The sequence below is a fragment of the Epinephelus lanceolatus genome, chromosome 1 (assembly GCF_041903045.1).
Source record: "Epinephelus lanceolatus isolate andai-2023 chromosome 1, ASM4190304v1, whole genome shotgun sequence".
NCBI classification, from domain to species: Eukaryota; Metazoa; Chordata; class Actinopteri; order Perciformes; family Serranidae; genus Epinephelus; species Epinephelus lanceolatus.
In genome coordinates, this window is record NC_135734.1 from 14,234,029 (window position 1) to 14,250,698 (window position 16,670).

At 41.2% G+C, this 16,670-nt stretch overlaps 1 protein-coding gene across 10 annotated transcripts in view; it reads right to left on the reverse strand.

The window, feature by feature from the left end:
- Positions 1-16,670, reverse strand: part of LOC117256214 (inositol 1,4,5-trisphosphate-gated calcium channel ITPR1) — a 100,822-nt gene that overhangs the window by 62,697 nt on the left and 21,455 nt on the right. For all 10 annotated transcript variants that reach the window (XM_078162089.1, XM_078162269.1, XM_078162160.1 and 7 more), the window contains exons 6-28: positions 16,142-16,300; positions 13,301-13,399; positions 12,410-12,493; positions 11,586-11,732; positions 11,252-11,347; positions 10,957-10,998; positions 8,924-9,078; positions 7,139-7,238; positions 6,588-6,748; positions 6,362-6,503; positions 5,986-6,144; positions 5,209-5,381; positions 3,731-3,850; positions 3,193-3,387; positions 2,759-3,010; positions 2,526-2,667; positions 2,282-2,435; positions 2,000-2,190; positions 946-1,078; positions 796-850; positions 545-710; positions 205-378; positions 19-93 (exon numbers count right to left, since the gene is read on the reverse strand). In XM_078162089.1, coding sequence (XP_078018215.1) covers positions 19-93; positions 205-378; positions 545-710; positions 796-850; positions 946-1,078; positions 2,000-2,190; positions 2,282-2,435; positions 2,526-2,667; positions 2,759-3,010; positions 3,193-3,387; positions 3,731-3,850; positions 5,209-5,381; positions 5,986-6,144; positions 6,362-6,503; positions 6,588-6,748; positions 7,139-7,238; positions 8,924-9,078; positions 10,957-10,998; positions 11,252-11,347; positions 11,586-11,732; positions 12,410-12,493; positions 13,301-13,399; positions 16,142-16,300 — 3,174 coding nt within the window. The remainder of the gene's footprint in view (positions 1-18; positions 94-204; positions 379-544; positions 711-795; positions 851-945; positions 1,079-1,999; positions 2,191-2,281; positions 2,436-2,525; positions 2,668-2,758; positions 3,011-3,192; positions 3,388-3,730; positions 3,851-5,208; positions 5,382-5,985; positions 6,145-6,361; positions 6,504-6,587; positions 6,749-7,138; positions 7,239-8,923; positions 9,079-10,956; positions 10,999-11,251; positions 11,348-11,585; positions 11,733-12,409; positions 12,494-13,300; positions 13,400-16,141; positions 16,301-16,670) is intronic.

The following is a 16,670-nucleotide window of genomic DNA, read 5'->3' on the forward strand; positions in this document are numbered from 1 at the left end:
TAAAAGTGAAAGAGTTACCTCCTTCACCACCCTGTAGTTGTAACTGCTGGTGCTTTCTGCTTTCTTTGGTTTGTCTGTGCCCCCTGAATCCCCCTACAACGTACACCAGTGACAATACATCAGAGAAAATCTAGTAAACAGACTTAGTAGTGACTGGCTTTTTAGTTTCTGTGTGGTTCGTCTTTGATGAACAATACACTGCACCTTTTTATGCTCTGGCTCAGTGGAGAGCCCCTCTCCTGCGTCCATGGCCTCGTCTGGCCCCTGCCTTTTGTACACCCAGAGCTCAGACTTCTCTACGATAGAGCGCAGCTGGTCCAGGTCTGACTTTATCTGTTTGTAATTTTCCACATCTTGGCTGGTGACCAGCAGCTGGACCTGTGAACACACAACATAAAGCAGGATGATGCTGATTCCACATTCAAATGTTACTGTGATTGCATTTGTGTTTGGATACATGTGTCAAAACAGTAGAAAAATCAAATGCGCGACACATTCAAGTAAAAATGGCTTGATTTTCAAAGCCTCAATTTTAGTTACATACCTGCTTAAAAGCCTGCAAGACCTCCTGCCTTTGGCTGAAGTGCCTAAAGAGCAGGTGGAGGGCTCTGGACACCAGAGGAGGATAGTCATGCATGGTTAGGTGGAGAAGGACCCTCAAGAAGGTGCGGCCACCATGATCGTCAAGGTCCAGTGGGGTGTTCTCTTCACTACACACACAGAGCACACACTTAAATGAAAACCCATCCTCTTTGTTGTATTTTCTGACTACTGCTGTATTGAAACTGCGATTACCTTCCACCAAATATCCCCTCTGCCTGCTCTTCTATGTGCTCAAAATCCAAAGCCCCTGCAATTGAGAAAAGTCATTTGTAACCAAGAAGAAGAAAGTTTTTTTACTCGCTCCACATTTGTATAAAATGCAGCTATGAATGTTAAACTGACCTGGCATGTTGTTCGGCCCCTCCACTGCTCCAGTTACAGATAATTCAGTCTGGGAATTACTCTCATCAAACTCCCTCTTAAATATAGACAGCAGACAGGAGATCCTGTAGTCCAGGCGGACATTCAAGATGAACTACAGGGCAGGACAGAAAGTTTGATGTGAGTATTTTGGAGGATGGAGTTACTGTGTGCACTGTGTGTGCACTGTACAAGTAGCAACCTTCAGGGCTGGAAAATGAAGCCAATGCTGAAGTGCCAAAAACTGTAGCTCTTTAAATGGGCACTTGAGGCTGGAACCAAAAAGAAGTAAATCCCCGTAGACCTCCATGTTAAATTGCCCAGCTTTACAACAGAAATAAACCTGTTTACAGACTGGTCCAAAAAACAAGTTTGTCTCTATAGCTTATTTTCCCATTTGTGACAATTGTACAGGGGGTGAATTTTTATGTAACATGTCCATTTAGATGTTATTAAGGTTTAAAGTTATCCATAATTAAGGACGTGGCTGATTTAAGTGACAGGTGGGTGCCGTCCATTAAGAACTAGCTACCACAGCAACAAAATATAACCATGGTATAACCCCCCATTCACCGAGTATAGGTGTAGCCATGGCCAAAGCTGTCACTATGTCAGTGTGTTTCAGTTCATGAAGGTTAATTATAATATTTTGGTTGCCAATAAAGTCTTATTCGGCATTTGATTGTTCTCAAAGAACCTCTTAGAAGATGGATATTCAGTTTTATCATCCTGTTTTTCCTAGCAAAAAATAGCATTAGCATAATCAGAGTTAACTATAGACTGTAAATACATTGTGCTAACCAAGCTAGCAGTGAGTGTTAGGGTTAGCTCCACCCTCTCATCCAAATGTGGTCACTTCTGGTTTCAAATATCCAAGATGGCAATGGTCAAAATGCCAAACTCGAGGCTTCAAAACGGGAGTCCACAAAGCAATGGATGACAGTACGGTGGCTACATCTGTTATTTTTATGCAGTCTATGATACTGTATCTACTGTACTGTATGTGCATTTAAGTATAATATTACAATTCCTTCACCTGCAGGATCTCAATAATCTTGAGCTTGGTGTCCATGACCAGTATGTCCTGTTTCTCAGGTTCCGTCTGGGTCTTCACTGTGTCTCCACTGGAGCTCGTGTTTGAAGTTGTGGGGAGGAAACCTCCTCCTCTCAGGACCACTTGGGACATCAGCTCTCCTACTCCATGAATGGATCTCATTACATTGCTGCCTGAAATGAAGCACACATATGCACAAATACAGGCATCAAATTCACGTCCGTGAGAGATTTCATCCTCCACTGACTAACCACTTGTTCATACCTTTACACTCTTCTTCTTTGTCCATCTTGTTGAAAGGGAAAACTGTGCTCACATGGACACAGTCTAGAATAGCCAGCAGGATCTTGGTAAGTCTCAGCAGGTCACTAAAGTTGTAGAAGCCAAAATAAATCAGGTTCCTGGCCAGGTTTACCACCTAAACATGAAGGACAGTTGAATTAAATAGGTTTGCAGGATTTACCATCAAAATTTGACTACTTTGATGTTCCGAATGTGCCAGACTTACCTCAAAGGTGAGTTTATTCTTCTCTTTATTTGCAAAAGGGAAGCTCTGACACACCACATCTCTCAGGTAGTTCTCAACAAACTCCATAGTCTGAGAGAATCGCTCCTTAATTTCATCTTTAGATGTTCCATCATTGTCATAACTACAATCAGACAACAAAAAAGCACAAATGAATCTACAACATACACAATATTCTACAGTGATCAATCCATTACATTTGTCTGTATACTCACTCATCAATGGCAATCTCTGAGGGGATCTCAGACCAGAGTCGAGCGTATTTAACAGGTGTGACCTGCTCCTGAGGATCACGATCCACATGCATGTGCAGCATCATGCGACAGAAGGAGGCTCGCAGATCGTAGGGCAGGTCTTCATCTGACATACATCGCAAGATCAGGTCCACGTCCAGCTGGCCGGAGATCTTGTTGATTGCCAGGTACTGGCGGTCCAAACACATCCTGGCAAACAGGTTCAGCTGGTATCTGTGGCAATAAATACACACAGTCTGATTACACGTGAAACCACAAAATGCTTTTCTTGTTATGTTTGTTTTAGCTCTATAGGTGGCCCTTTCTGTATATACAAAACGAAAGCATTATCTAGGGGATGGGCATTATCTCCTTTATCTCAGACAACCACATGGAAAATAAGGCCCGGTAACTACCTGTAATAACTGATCACCTCCTGGTCCTCCTTCTGGCCCTCCTTGGCATCCTGGGCCAGCTCCCTGATGCTTTTACTGCGAATCTCTTTATTACTATCTTTCCAGAACAACCAAACCTCTTCCTCATCCTCCTCTGACTCCACAGAGTTCTCCCCCAGCGGTGCTCCCTCGATCTCAAATCTTGACAGCACCAGTCTGCAGGAAGAGGGGATTTTGTTTTGTTTTAATAAGAAGGCGACTGGAAATAAATGAGTAAGCATTTGTGACAAATGTTAACAAAAGCATTAGAATTAGATTGCAATGACTGCCAATGTCTTACTGACACACTCAGAAGCTGTAAATGGGACAAGCCTAGTAAATACATCTGAACTGCTATAGAGACGAATCTATACATCCCACTATGGCTGTCATTCACAATTATTTTCATTACCGATTAATCTTCTTCTAGAGCTCAAAGTGATGTCTTCAAATAAGAGCACACTGGCACTGCGAGGAGGATAAGACAGATGTGTGTGGAGGCAGAGGGGGGATGACTCACTTAGTTTCTATGAGGATGTCTGCGTTTGCTGGATCCAGCACTGCGTTACAGATGAGCTCCTGTGTCACAGGGATGGACTTATTCATTGACACACACAAGTCTGACAGGTAGTCCAGGAACCTGGACACACACACACATACGCACACACATACACAAGATATGCAAAATTCAATCACCCATGATACTTTTCAATAAAACAAACAAAAAAAACAACTTAAGATCAACTCAAGCACCAGAGATATGTAAAAGCATAACAATTTTCATCATAACACTTTAATTTGACACTCAACATGGCTTAAGTGACAATTACGTGCATATCTTAAAGTTGTATGTTAAAATAAATTGTTGAATGTCCTTATTTGCCAGCAGGCTGTGGTCGTTTACACTGTTGTGTGAACACTGACGCTTGTGTGGTTTAAAGGAACACTTCACCCCACAAATTACCATTTATATATCAACTACTGAACCGCGTTACTCTGAATTTTTGAAGAAAACTTTGTTTTTCTTGCATGTCCCCACAGTGAACTAAGTAAAAGGCTACCACGTTTAACAACAGCAAAACTATATCAAAACATATGTTTACAAACTCGGACACAATTCATACATTATAATCCTGGTCTTATTTTTACAGGCATAACATTGATTAAGTCATACCTTTACAAAGTGACAGCCTTTTCCAATGGGGAACTGAGCTAACAGTGCAACTCAATTAATGTTCTTTTCAAAGCCAGACTCCATTGACAAAAACAAGAATTTTACATCACTGAACATGGGAGCTGCTACGTCTACCACTGCCTCTATCAGTTAGTTTGTTTGTGTTATTGTGTGACTATGTGGTTTTAAATGGTTAGTTCAGATTGACCAAAGTCACACAATTACAGAAACAACAAACTACCAATTGGGGCAGCGGTAGAACAGCTCCTGTGTTCATTGAAGTAAAATTACTGTTTTTGTCAATGGAGTCTGGCTTTGAGGAGAACATTGATTAAGTTTTACTGTTAGTTCAGCTTACTGCCAGAAAGAGCTGTCTGTTTGGGATGTATTGAGCATACAACTGGATAAATGAGACTTTGTATATACTGTACGAGTTGGGTGAGAGTTTGTAAATGGACATTTTGATATAGTTTTGCAGTTTTTAAACACAGACATCTATGACTCCAATTCAAGAGTAAAGAATTTTCTTTGTTTTTGGATTCTTCGTTCACTGGAGGCATGAGAGAAAAACATTTTCTTCACAATTTCAACATAACATGGTGAATAATTGATGTACAAATGGTCATTTGGGGGCCTCAAGTGTTTCTTTAAGTGAACCTCTTGCACATAGAGGATACTGTATTATCAGGACATGCAGATTGTAATCAGGATATAAAAAGATACCTATGAACACATTATCCTGCAAATTATAATATCCTTGATTCTGCCTTTTCACCCAGACCACTGTGTTAATGGTGTACTTACAGACAGACACACACACAAACCTTGGCTCACGGTTCTTGCGAACCAGGCTTACAAACGTGTCAATCTCTGCAGCAGTGATATGTTTCTCCAGCAGCTTGCGGTTGTTGTGGAGCAAAGCTGTGATCGTGTCCTCAGCCAGGACATCGTAGCCGATCTGTTTCTGCATGAAGCGGAACTGTTTGGCGATGTACTCCTGCAGGACAGACAGACAGTCTGAGCATCCACAAGCCAAAACAAGACAGCACAGACTCACTGTGACAAATGTCTTTATTTACCTAGCCCCTTTATCTTGATCTCTTTACATTCTCCAGGGGGTCTATAAGGAATAACCTTGTTATATCTATACCCATTACTTATATTGAATGGGGCCATTTTGGCCCTCGTTCATCTGTGTGCAGAAAAACAGAGCATGTTCTCAAGAACCAGACTGCCTCCTTATTCCACTTAATTAAATGACCCCTCTAACAATTACACTGTAATGTGTTTAAGAGAAATCGATTTTTCTTGGGAAATGGTAATGCTGTATTTCACAATCACAAACAACTGTAATGTGTTTATACTGTGTGGCTCTGTGTATTTGTATTAGCGGACAAATTGATAAAAGGGCTTGGCAGTGAGCCTTGAAAACTGCACAGGACATTCAGTTACACATCATCCTACCAGAGCAAAGGCCTCTTTCACATACTATTAGACTTAATTATGGGACTTTGGAATGCACCTTTGCACAAACCCCAGTACAGACAGGTCATACAGTGCTGGTGCTCATAAAGCAGACTTTTAGTCCTGACAAACTCTACCTGGTTCTTGCGGTAGTCCTGTTGAGAGTGACGCAAAACCCGGTAACACAGACGGCAGATGTGTCTGAAGGGGGCATGACGCTGGTCAGCCAGCTCCTCTAGTCGCAGCATGGGACCGTCCCCACTGTCTGTGAAAGGAGCCTGCAGCAGCTTGAAGATCTGAACACAGGGGTAAGGTTGTGACAGTTCTAATCATACTGAAGTCAAAGCCATGAGAGCATGCTGGTCCAGACAGCAGGCCTGACAACTGTGCCACTCTGAGTTATGATGAAGAGTGAAACAAAGATTTGGGGGAATTCAGGGAGGTTAAAAGACGTTCAATGGAAAATTTAAAGAATGTGTTGAAAATGTTACATTTGCTGTTTCCTGGCATTACCTGTTTGAGAATATTCTGTTCTCTCATTAGTTTCTGTCGCTCCCTGTTGGGTTTGTTGACCATGATCTCAAGAACGTCCTGTCCGTTGTTGGGAATATCCACCACAAAGAACACCAGATCCTCCAGAAGCTTGGTCACTGCTCTGGTTGCACATACAGAAAGAAATAATGCATAACATCGTTTCCTATTAGAAATCTACAATCTGGCACTGCTTTAAATTTTATACCTCCTCTCATTCTGTGTGATTGTTCCTTTTTCCAGCTTTCCAGCAATAGAGGCCAGCACTTTACTGGCATCGTTGGCAAAGTCGAGATCTCTTACTTCAGCTGGAGAGACGGGCACAATGGCAAAAGCCTCTTTGTCCTCCTTCAGTGCCGAGGTGCCAATCTTGAATTGGAAAAAAAAAGTGCACAACTCTGTTATCTATTAAAACAATATACTATATAGAATATTTTTGAGCTTATAGATTTGGTCTCTGGGTCCACTTGTTTCAATTGTTCCTCCAAATTCTCTTGAAACCCATAATGGAAACTCACGATCACAACACAAATGCACATACAAGTCATTAACAATCAATCCCAACACACTTCCATAACTTTACAGCAGGGAAGGAGGTGGCTGCACAGAAGGTATTTCATCTGAGAACAGTTGGTTTAGATTCTCATTATTGGTGACCCCACTGTGATCTCATTAACCCAGCATCGTGTACAGTATGTCATGCCAGCAGTTTACAAAAGATATGCTGTTACATATTAGTGCAAATGAACTGTCACTCACGCGCAGCATGACAGGCTTTTCCTCCTCCTTGTCAATTGGTTGGTTGGTGCTGTGGACCCATGTGTTTGTGCACAGGTGTCTGAGACGCACATAGGAGTTCCTGAAAACATATTTTAACTTAAGTGAAGATTGCGTATAACACAGAGCAGTGTTCTTAGGCATTCCTGAAATGTTTAAATCTATGGACATGACAGACTTAATTATAAAGAAAAAATGTTGGTTGGACTCAGGGGCACCATATTCGTTAAAAAAAAAATGCCCTCTTGGATGCCCTTAGTAGATAAAAATGATAAAGTGTCCTCTACAATGGCCCAGTGTGCATGAAAACATGATTAAGTTCCCTCCAGGGTGCCTATTCAGTGGAGAAAACGTGATGCAGTGTAGTAATGGGTGCCCTTGCACCTCAAACAGCCTGAGCGCACCACTGTCTGCACTGTCATAACCATGTTGCAAGACAAGAACACAAACACATGGCAAAACTGGGTCTGGTTCTCACTTTTACTAGACTCATCACCTTTTCATTTCTACTGGTTAGAATATGATTTGTTTGTGCTTTGGGCAGTGCTGGGAACAGAGGACACATTCTTCACTAAAGAAAGAGTAGAGCAACATTGGCACAGCTTTCCATCAGTGAGTGTATATGTGAAGTTAACGGTCATAGGCAACATCTGCTTATCATCTAGTGCTGGTCTTAAAGGGACAGTTCACCCCTAAATCAAAAATACAGATTTCTCCTCATACCTGTAGTGCTATTTATCAATCTACATTGATAATCCACAACACAGACCTTGTTGTGAGCAGTTTCATGTAGGAAGTCTATTTTTTTTTTTATAAATGAACTACACCCGCTAATTGTATTATCAGGAAGTGAGCATCTACTAATGGACAAGAGGCTCGTGCTCATGGAAGCAAGAGATGTAAACATTAATGGCATCCTCCTCTGCTGAGCTGTAACATTAGCTAGTTCAGTGGTGCTAGGTGAGCTAGCAGTAGATACATGCTTCCTTTTGCACTGATATGGTTGACAGGTGTAGCTCAGTCCAATAATCTGCAGATGATGATGGAGATCATAAAATCTTAAATGACTAAATGACACTGAAGAGTATTATACAAAAGATGATATACTAGACGGGCAAATATTCAAATAATCACACACCTGCTCGGCAGATCTAGGTTTCACCTTACAATAACTTTGTTCAGATACATAGAAGCAAAGCAATTTTTAGGTCAAGCTCCAGAAAGACCTACATGTTCTTGAGAACGCATCACACCCGTGTCTGTTACAACAGCTTCCTCTTCCTTCAGTAATTCTAGTGAAATTCTCAATGTTTCCAGTTAAGTAATGTGAGTCAAACACACACACTGTTGTACAAAATCTGTCACCACTGAGAGAGAAATCCATCTGCACCACAACAAGCACAAACACATCCGCTTACACACACAAACTAGGATCATGCCAATTATCTGTTTGCTGCAATCTATCTAATCTGAGTAACAGTCACAAAGAAGAGCTCTGCCCGTAAGACCTGCATGATACAGTCTATTGTGTGTAACAGCAAGTTATATAACAAGTATTAACACACACATATCCTTTCCATGGTTTATTGTTGTGCCAACATATCAAGATGACTTAAAAGACAGTGGAAGTCCCCGACTTGTGATGTGCTGCTGTTTGTGTTTCGGTGGAAAGAGTGACACAGCAGGGAATGGACCATGCTCTTCTCTGTAACACACGTCTGAGCAGGTCGGAAACACTTCAGCACTCTGACGTTGTGGCCTTCCTACCTGGGTACCAGCGAGTCTCCGCCTCTTAATGTGGTAGGGTCGAGCTCAAATATGGAAGAGATGTCATTTCCATCAGGTACAGACACAAGGGTGTACATGACTTTGTCCTGGACGTTTCTCAAACGGGCCCGTAAGGCTTCCTGCTCAGAGTCCAGCTGGAGTTAAAAAGTCAAAACAAAGTATGATTAGAAATTGCTGTTACCACAAAATAAAACATCTTAAAATCATACATTGATTTTTCAGCGACTGAGATTAACTGCCACGTTTGTGTCACGATCAATAGGAGTGACAGAGTTAACTATTACTTTGGAGAAATTTCTCGGAAAAAGAAATGCAGTGGACGAGGCAATCACTGTTCAGACACCTTTCCTCAAAAGACCACAGCTATTTTTTGTATGTTAAATTTTCCCAGAAAAGGTCTGAGTTCAATAAACCCATAACTGTCGCCAGATAAGACTTGTGACTAAACAACTTCAACCAGTAGGTCAGACCTCAGGCCAGACCACACTAGACTAGCAAAATGAGCAAATGTATATTTGTATATCTGTATTTTTTGTTTTCGACTCAACTATAATAAAAATAGTCATCAGAATAAAGTGGGGCCTATTTTCTGTTGTCTGGGACCTCTGCCACATTTCAGCTCCTTTGGGTGTAGTTTAAATCTGATGGTTGTTTTTCTCCTGTAGAGGCGAAGCTATAAGTTGCAACTGTGAGCTGGTTCACTTGTCACTGTGTGGTCAACAGCAGAACAGCCTCACACTGACAGTCACAGTCAGCTCAGCGAGCTGTGGCAGAGAACTGAAGCGCCAATACAGGAAGATGCATTCATGGTAAAAGGCTGCCATCTGCTGGTGACTGAGATGTAGTACCATCTCACTCTGCAAAAATACATTAAGCCATCTGCTGCTGAAGATTGTAACTACTGCAGTAGTTAAACAGCAATCATATTTCAAGGGGCATTTAGCTACACCAATTTCATAGCAAAAGGGCAAAAAGGGAGGCTGTCACCTATTTTTTTTAAAAGATTGTAGGCAGTTCAATAAACTGCCTTCAGACAATCTTTAATATGCATAATAATTTAATATGTCATGGCCAAGAGAGATTTACCAGTGAATAAACTGGAAATGCAGTATGAAGTTTATATTGTTACTATGGTTACTTGCCCATCCAGTCAGCAGAAAAATGTTGATATTGTATGTTTCTGCAAACCATGGATATGTAAGGTTAAATGTAGGCACAGAAACCATTTGGCTATGATCAGAAAAAGACCATACTTTGGCTTAAAATACCCTGTTCGGGGGGCACAATCCTGACAGGAAAAGCAGCAATGTCTTAGGGAGGGGTCGCTACAAAACACCCACGTTTGGTGCCTAAGAAGCTGCTGGGAACACAGCCTTGACTCGCTAAGCCACACCAATTTTTTTTTTGTTTGGTAAAGATCCGAGGTCTGAAGCTTGGCAGGCATCTTGCCTAGGTGACACACCATCCTCCATCCCTTCCACCTCCTGATGATGAAGTCAGCTCATACATTTTCTCACTTTCGAAATGCTGATATGATGAAAATACAATGTACAAATGTTACCTATTTGTAGTTTGTGGAAACATGCAGTGCCAACATCTTCTTCTGGCTAGTGGGCTGTACTTTTAGTACAAGGTAACAAGGTATTTCCTTGCTTCACAGCATTAGTTAGGCTGGGTAACCATTGGACAATAACAAACAAATCTGAAACTAAAAGGGCACTCAGAAAGCGTAGACCTCCGCTAAGGCCAAATGCTCTATCTCGCAATGATGATAAAGGGGGAAAAATAATTTGTGTATCTGCCCTGTGATTTGGATCCACTCCAAAGTTAAATGGGTTCTTTGTTGGCCCATGCCACACCTTTCCACTGAATTTCATGAAAATCAGGCCAGTAGTTTTTCCATTACCCTGCTGACAAACAGATAAATCAAGCTAAAAATATAACCTCCTTGGTGGAGGTAATATTAGTGGTTGCTGTCTGTTTGTGAAAGTCTTTCAGTGTGGCTCACTTACAGAGCGGGACTCCAGGCACTCCTCTTCATACTCTGGATTCACCTGCAAAAATACAAAGTGGTTCACCTCTTCAAATAAACTCATTCAATTGATTATTATTTTTTCCATAATATCAATATAACTCTTTGTTATGTGTTTTCCTGGTCTTACAAACTGCTTAAGAGTTAGGTGACACATAAATACCAAACAATAATAAATGACTTGAAAAGCACAATAGTAAAATCTTAAGTATAATCCAGATACATCGACTGTAATTAATTTTGTCAGAGTTTCCTTGTTACTGTGGTCCACTGACCTCTGCAGCCAGGTAGTGTCCAGTGGCCAGGTGTTTGAACCTGAACAGGCTGTTCCAGTATCCCGCCCCCCCTCGGCATGGATCATGCTGCACCACCTGATACCAGAGCACACAGCAGTAACATCTTACAGCAATACAATTTATCAAACAGCTGCTGTGGACTGTATTACCAGATATGCTGTAAAGTAAACAATATGTAACATATTTATTTTTTTATTTATGTTTCCCTACAAAACTGGAGAGGACTTATTCAGTAGGGCTTTATGTTTACTGCCTGCACACAGAGAACCCGGCACATACCACAATCAGCAACTGTAAAAATATTCTTCCTCACCTCTATCTCCCACAGGGCTTTACTGCTGGTTGCCGAGGTAGCTGACTGCCGCCCAGTAGTACGGAGAAAAACATATTGTTTTTTTCTGTGATCATCACAGGTGAGGAATTTCTCCTGCTCGGCATGAAATAACCGTACCACGTCACCCTGGGGAGAGAAAGCACATTTGTTACTGTCAAAAATGTGCAGCTTAACCTTAAAAACAAAAAACTACTCTAATTAAAAAATGAAACATGCAATCGTGTGTGTCCATAGCATGTTTCAAAGTATACAAGATATATTTACAAAACAAATATCTGTAGACCTCACTTGTGATCACTACTTTATATGTTGTAGAGGTTCCCAATTTAATATATTCACACTTTTGTCAAATATATGGGAGAGGCCATCTGGCCAGATGTACTGTAGTCATGGCAATTGTTTTTTGTGTTAAAGCCCCTAATGTAAAGCTGCTGAATAACCAATGAAATAAAATCTCAGCGGTAAGCACATACTGTACACTGATAATACTGAAGTGAAAACAAACAAAGCCACCAGCCCACTCAGCTCTGATGAGGACATTATACAACACCACGTGTAAGAAAACAAGAGGATGTAAGTGAGTGGTGCCAGTGCGAGACATGTTGGGAAGAAACTTGTAGACCGCTGCTGGTATGGTATTCCCTCTTGTTTTCGATATTGTCTTACATGATTGTTCATTTATCATATGTGTGTTTATATATCTATCTTTTGTCTTAGATACGTATGTGTTTGTACCAAAATTTCTATTAGAAAAAGATATTCAGACAATCTATTTTTTTTATGGTAGCTACTGTGAGACAAACCCCTTTTAGGATGATCTCCTGATTGTCGCTCCACTTCATAAACAAGACGATCTTCCAGCTGGTGTTACAGTTGACTGAGTTCACCTGAAAAACAAACAACCAGGGTTCGACATGACTGTAGGTATTATCTCCTGGCAGCGGCCCTGCACAGTCGGAACACTGCAACAACACTGACAAGGTTAAAGGGATAGTTGATGATGACACTCGGCTTGTGGTGTGGCTTGATAAACAGCACAAAAGGTAAGAGGAAAAATATGTATTTTTGATTTTTGGGGCAAACGGTCCCTTTAAAGACAGGATATGTTGTCTGAATAAACAAAAAAAAACAGTATTATATACAACATGAAGTCCACTTCCTGTTTACATGTGCCACAGCCAAGGCAGCAGAAACAGTAGTTTGAGCACTTTGTCTATTTATATGTACTTGTACAGACGAATAATGAGTGTCAAATCCAACACTGAAAAATGTGTAACCTCCTTCCTTTGTTAGGAGTTGCCACCTGATATCATAAACATCAATGATTTGTGTTTACTATTTCACGTCTTCAAACTGCTTGCAGAGTCATAAATGAAGAATAAATGACTTTGTCTCACTCTTAGTAAACCGGAAAAATTGCACAACTGCCCCAACACATACCACATTGCCTCTGTGATTCTGTACGACACTTTAATTAAGTTAGGTAGCTCAGAGCAGTCGAGTTTTATGAGACAGAAACAGGATGACCTTCTAAACTCAGTGTTCGCTGCAGCCCACGAAAACAATGCTGTACTGTTTCACATCAGGCAGCTAATAACCAAGCAGCGGTTATGAGGAAAAAGCTATAATTAGATTCCGACACTCCCACAGAAACATCTGAGGAGTGAAGATGAGTTGCAGAGGCTCAACCAAACCTCATTGCATCCTGGATTATCCACGAGCTGGTGTGTGCTGGCATGGAGCGGCTGACCAGCATTCACTGGGTTAAGCACCACTTTGTCCCCGATCACCACCTGCAATCAAAACAGACACGTTACAAAATGAAGATGCGAAACATAGAGGAATAAAGGTTATGCACTGTAATCCTAGCAAAAGCAGAGTTAGCTTTAAGGTACTTCAGACAGTGGAAATATATATATATATATATATATATATATATATACATATACACATATATATATATATATATATATAAGGACGATGATGTTTGATCAAAACACAATGCCATAATGCACTAACAAAGTCACTGGCTCTAGGCTCCACAAATAACAAGGACTTGAACAGTCTTACAGTATTTTTATTTGATTTTATTGTATTTTCTTAGATTTATGGACGGTTTTAGTTAACTACAGTTACCACATCATGGTTGTATGCCTCAGCAAACCAGTCAAGATGCAGATACAGTTGACATCCATTTCTGTTCAGACTCATGTGTAACCATAACAGGAGACAAAGCTTCAAAGACGGATGCTGCTGCAAAGAGCAACATCCATATTTGAGCATGAAAAGCTACAAATTCTTAAGTATAAATGCTTTACACACATCTTCCCCCTGGCAGCACAGAAGACCTATGCAATCAGCACAGTTTGAAGGTGGATACTGAAGGGCACCAAAGATTAGTGTCACATATCCAGTATCTGACTAAATGTCTACCCTTCTGTTCCTGATATTGTTGAATAATGGTAAAAGTGTTTTTGCAAAACCTTATGATGTCACAGTGAAGTGGACCGTTGATCTTCGAACACCAAAATCTAATCAGTCAGTTGTGTCCAACTGAACCTAAACCTAATCACTTCATCACTGAGTCCAAGAGAATGTGTGTGCCAAATATGAGGAAATTCCCTTGTGGTGTTTTTCAGATATCAGGTTCACAAGAATTAGATGGACGCAAGAGCACACTAACCTGGACCTTTAACCACCAAATCTAATCAGTTCGTCACTGAGTCCAACTGGATGTTTGTGCTAGCCTGGTTCCAGACCATAGACCCCGCCCACTCAACTGAGTAGGCTTGCATCTCTGGTCTGGCATACTTTAATGAATTTGCGATTTATCTCGTCCAAACGCTGGACGGACCAATGAACGCCGGGGGTCTAGCGATTAGCCAATCAGCGCCACGCTGATGTCAAGCTGTGCGTCGGTGGGTAACTGGTGAGGATAGCAACAATGGCGACCGCTACAGATCCTACAGACCACATTAACGATGCTATCGAGGTATTTGGCCACTACTCGCGTTAATGGAGGACCAAATTAAGGAAGCTGCTAAACTGGATTTAACGGCGATGCAGCTGGGCGTGCACGATGACGGAGACATTTTAAATGGGCAATGCTCGCTTGTTTTCAGCACCCCCGAAGCATGGATACTAATGATGTCAGATTCTGGGTGAGTCGTTGATCTCTACTGATTGGTTAGGGAAAAATCAAATTCCCTCCCCCTTGTAAATCGCCTTCAATGGAAGCCATGTCAGACTGAAGGTTCTGGGAGCTTCAGTCTGACACTCAGGCTATGTTTGTGCCAATTTTGAGGCAAATCCCTCGAGACCTTCTTGAGTTATCACATTTGAAAGTATGAGACGGATGCAAGGTCACAGTGACCTTGAACTTTGAGCTGGGCCATCAAATGCTAACCAGTTCATCATTGAAACCAAGTCAACATTTGGGCCAATTCTTAAGAAATTTCCTAATGGTGTTCTTGAGATATTGGTTCACAAGAAATAGACAGATGCAAGGTCACAGTAACCTTGACCTCTGACCACCAAAATTCTAATCAGTCCAATGTTGAGTCCAACTGGACATTTGTGTCAAATTCAAAGAAATTCCCTGAAGGTGTTCTTGAGATATTACATTTACAAGAATGGGATGGACAGATGGACAAGCGGACACCCCAAAATCATTAAAAGGGTAGGAGAGGGGGTACTGTGACTGGGATCAGGGGAGTCCCTGATTTTTTGAAGTCTTGGGTTAGATTAAAATAATTTGTAGACTATGGAGTCTATGTTTGGGGTAAATCTTGTACCATTTTTTAAAATGATCTCAGATTGTAAAGCTTAATTTTTCAATATCAAAAATTCATTCTATTGTTAACAGCCATAAATTTAGCTTAGCTGGATTTGGCAGAATAAAGGCGCAACTCAATTGCAATATTGTACTCACCTTTGAAACTCTTACATTCCAGAGACTATCAGTATCTATTTGCATGTCACTGTCTTCTGTCTATTCTCAGCAGGTATGGAATCATTCCAATCTTTGTTTTTGTCCAAGGCCTGCTGCTTAGGCCTTGTGCCATACCTAATTTGAGAGGAGCTTAGCGGAGAAGCCCGGTCTCTGACGTGGTTCATTTTGTCCTTGGGCACCAGCCCACTACTTCCTTCTGCAGGGAAGACGAGCCAGTGCCAACTAGAGCTTTGTGATCAGGTAAACACCAATTGGGCGCTGGCACGGGTCCATGAACAGATAGATGTGCACAGAGAAATACCTCACACTGAGGCTTAGGTAAAGAGGACTTGTGCCCTTCACTTTTATTCTGCAGTTTCAGCCTTATAATACTGACTTACTGCTTTAAGTTTTAAATTAGTAACTTAATATTAAAGACTTACAAGTGGCATCCTGCTATTGTATTTAAAACAGTACACATATTTTAACATGTACAACACATACCCCAGGCATTATTCAGTCCTTTGCTTTGCCTGAAGTTGATTGACAAACAGCATGGCGCTCCCACAATGCACCACTCCCACAGATGTGTATGATGACTCACACTGTCCCCAATGGAGCGCAGTTTGTAGAAGGGCTGGATGTAGAACCAGGAGCCCTCATTCCCTGCAGTGTCCAACATCACCCTCATGGCGTTCTTCTCTAACAGCGCGGGCAGACGCTTGTTCACCGTTAGGTATTTGTTGCTCTTCAGGTGGAGGAGCTGAGCACCAAAACAAAATACAGTGTGAGATAATACACACAAATGGACATGTTGACATCTGAGATAATATTTTTTTTTTAATAAACTAATGTAATGCGATATGAGAAATTTAAACTCTGATTTCCTGCAGAACCACACTGACAGTCATCTTCTTTTTTAAAAAAATGTGAATCTCTTATAGATATTAAGTAGCTTACACTATCACGCATGTGCACGTGTGTTCAATTAATTTATGAGCCTGCTTCCAGTACTCTCCGTTCAGAATGCAGTACGGTATATTTGTGTTATTTGATTTGTGGTTTGACTAAGCTGCTGGAGGTTTCAGCCTCCTTCATTTTATTTGGGACTATGCCAAAATTCACAACATTGT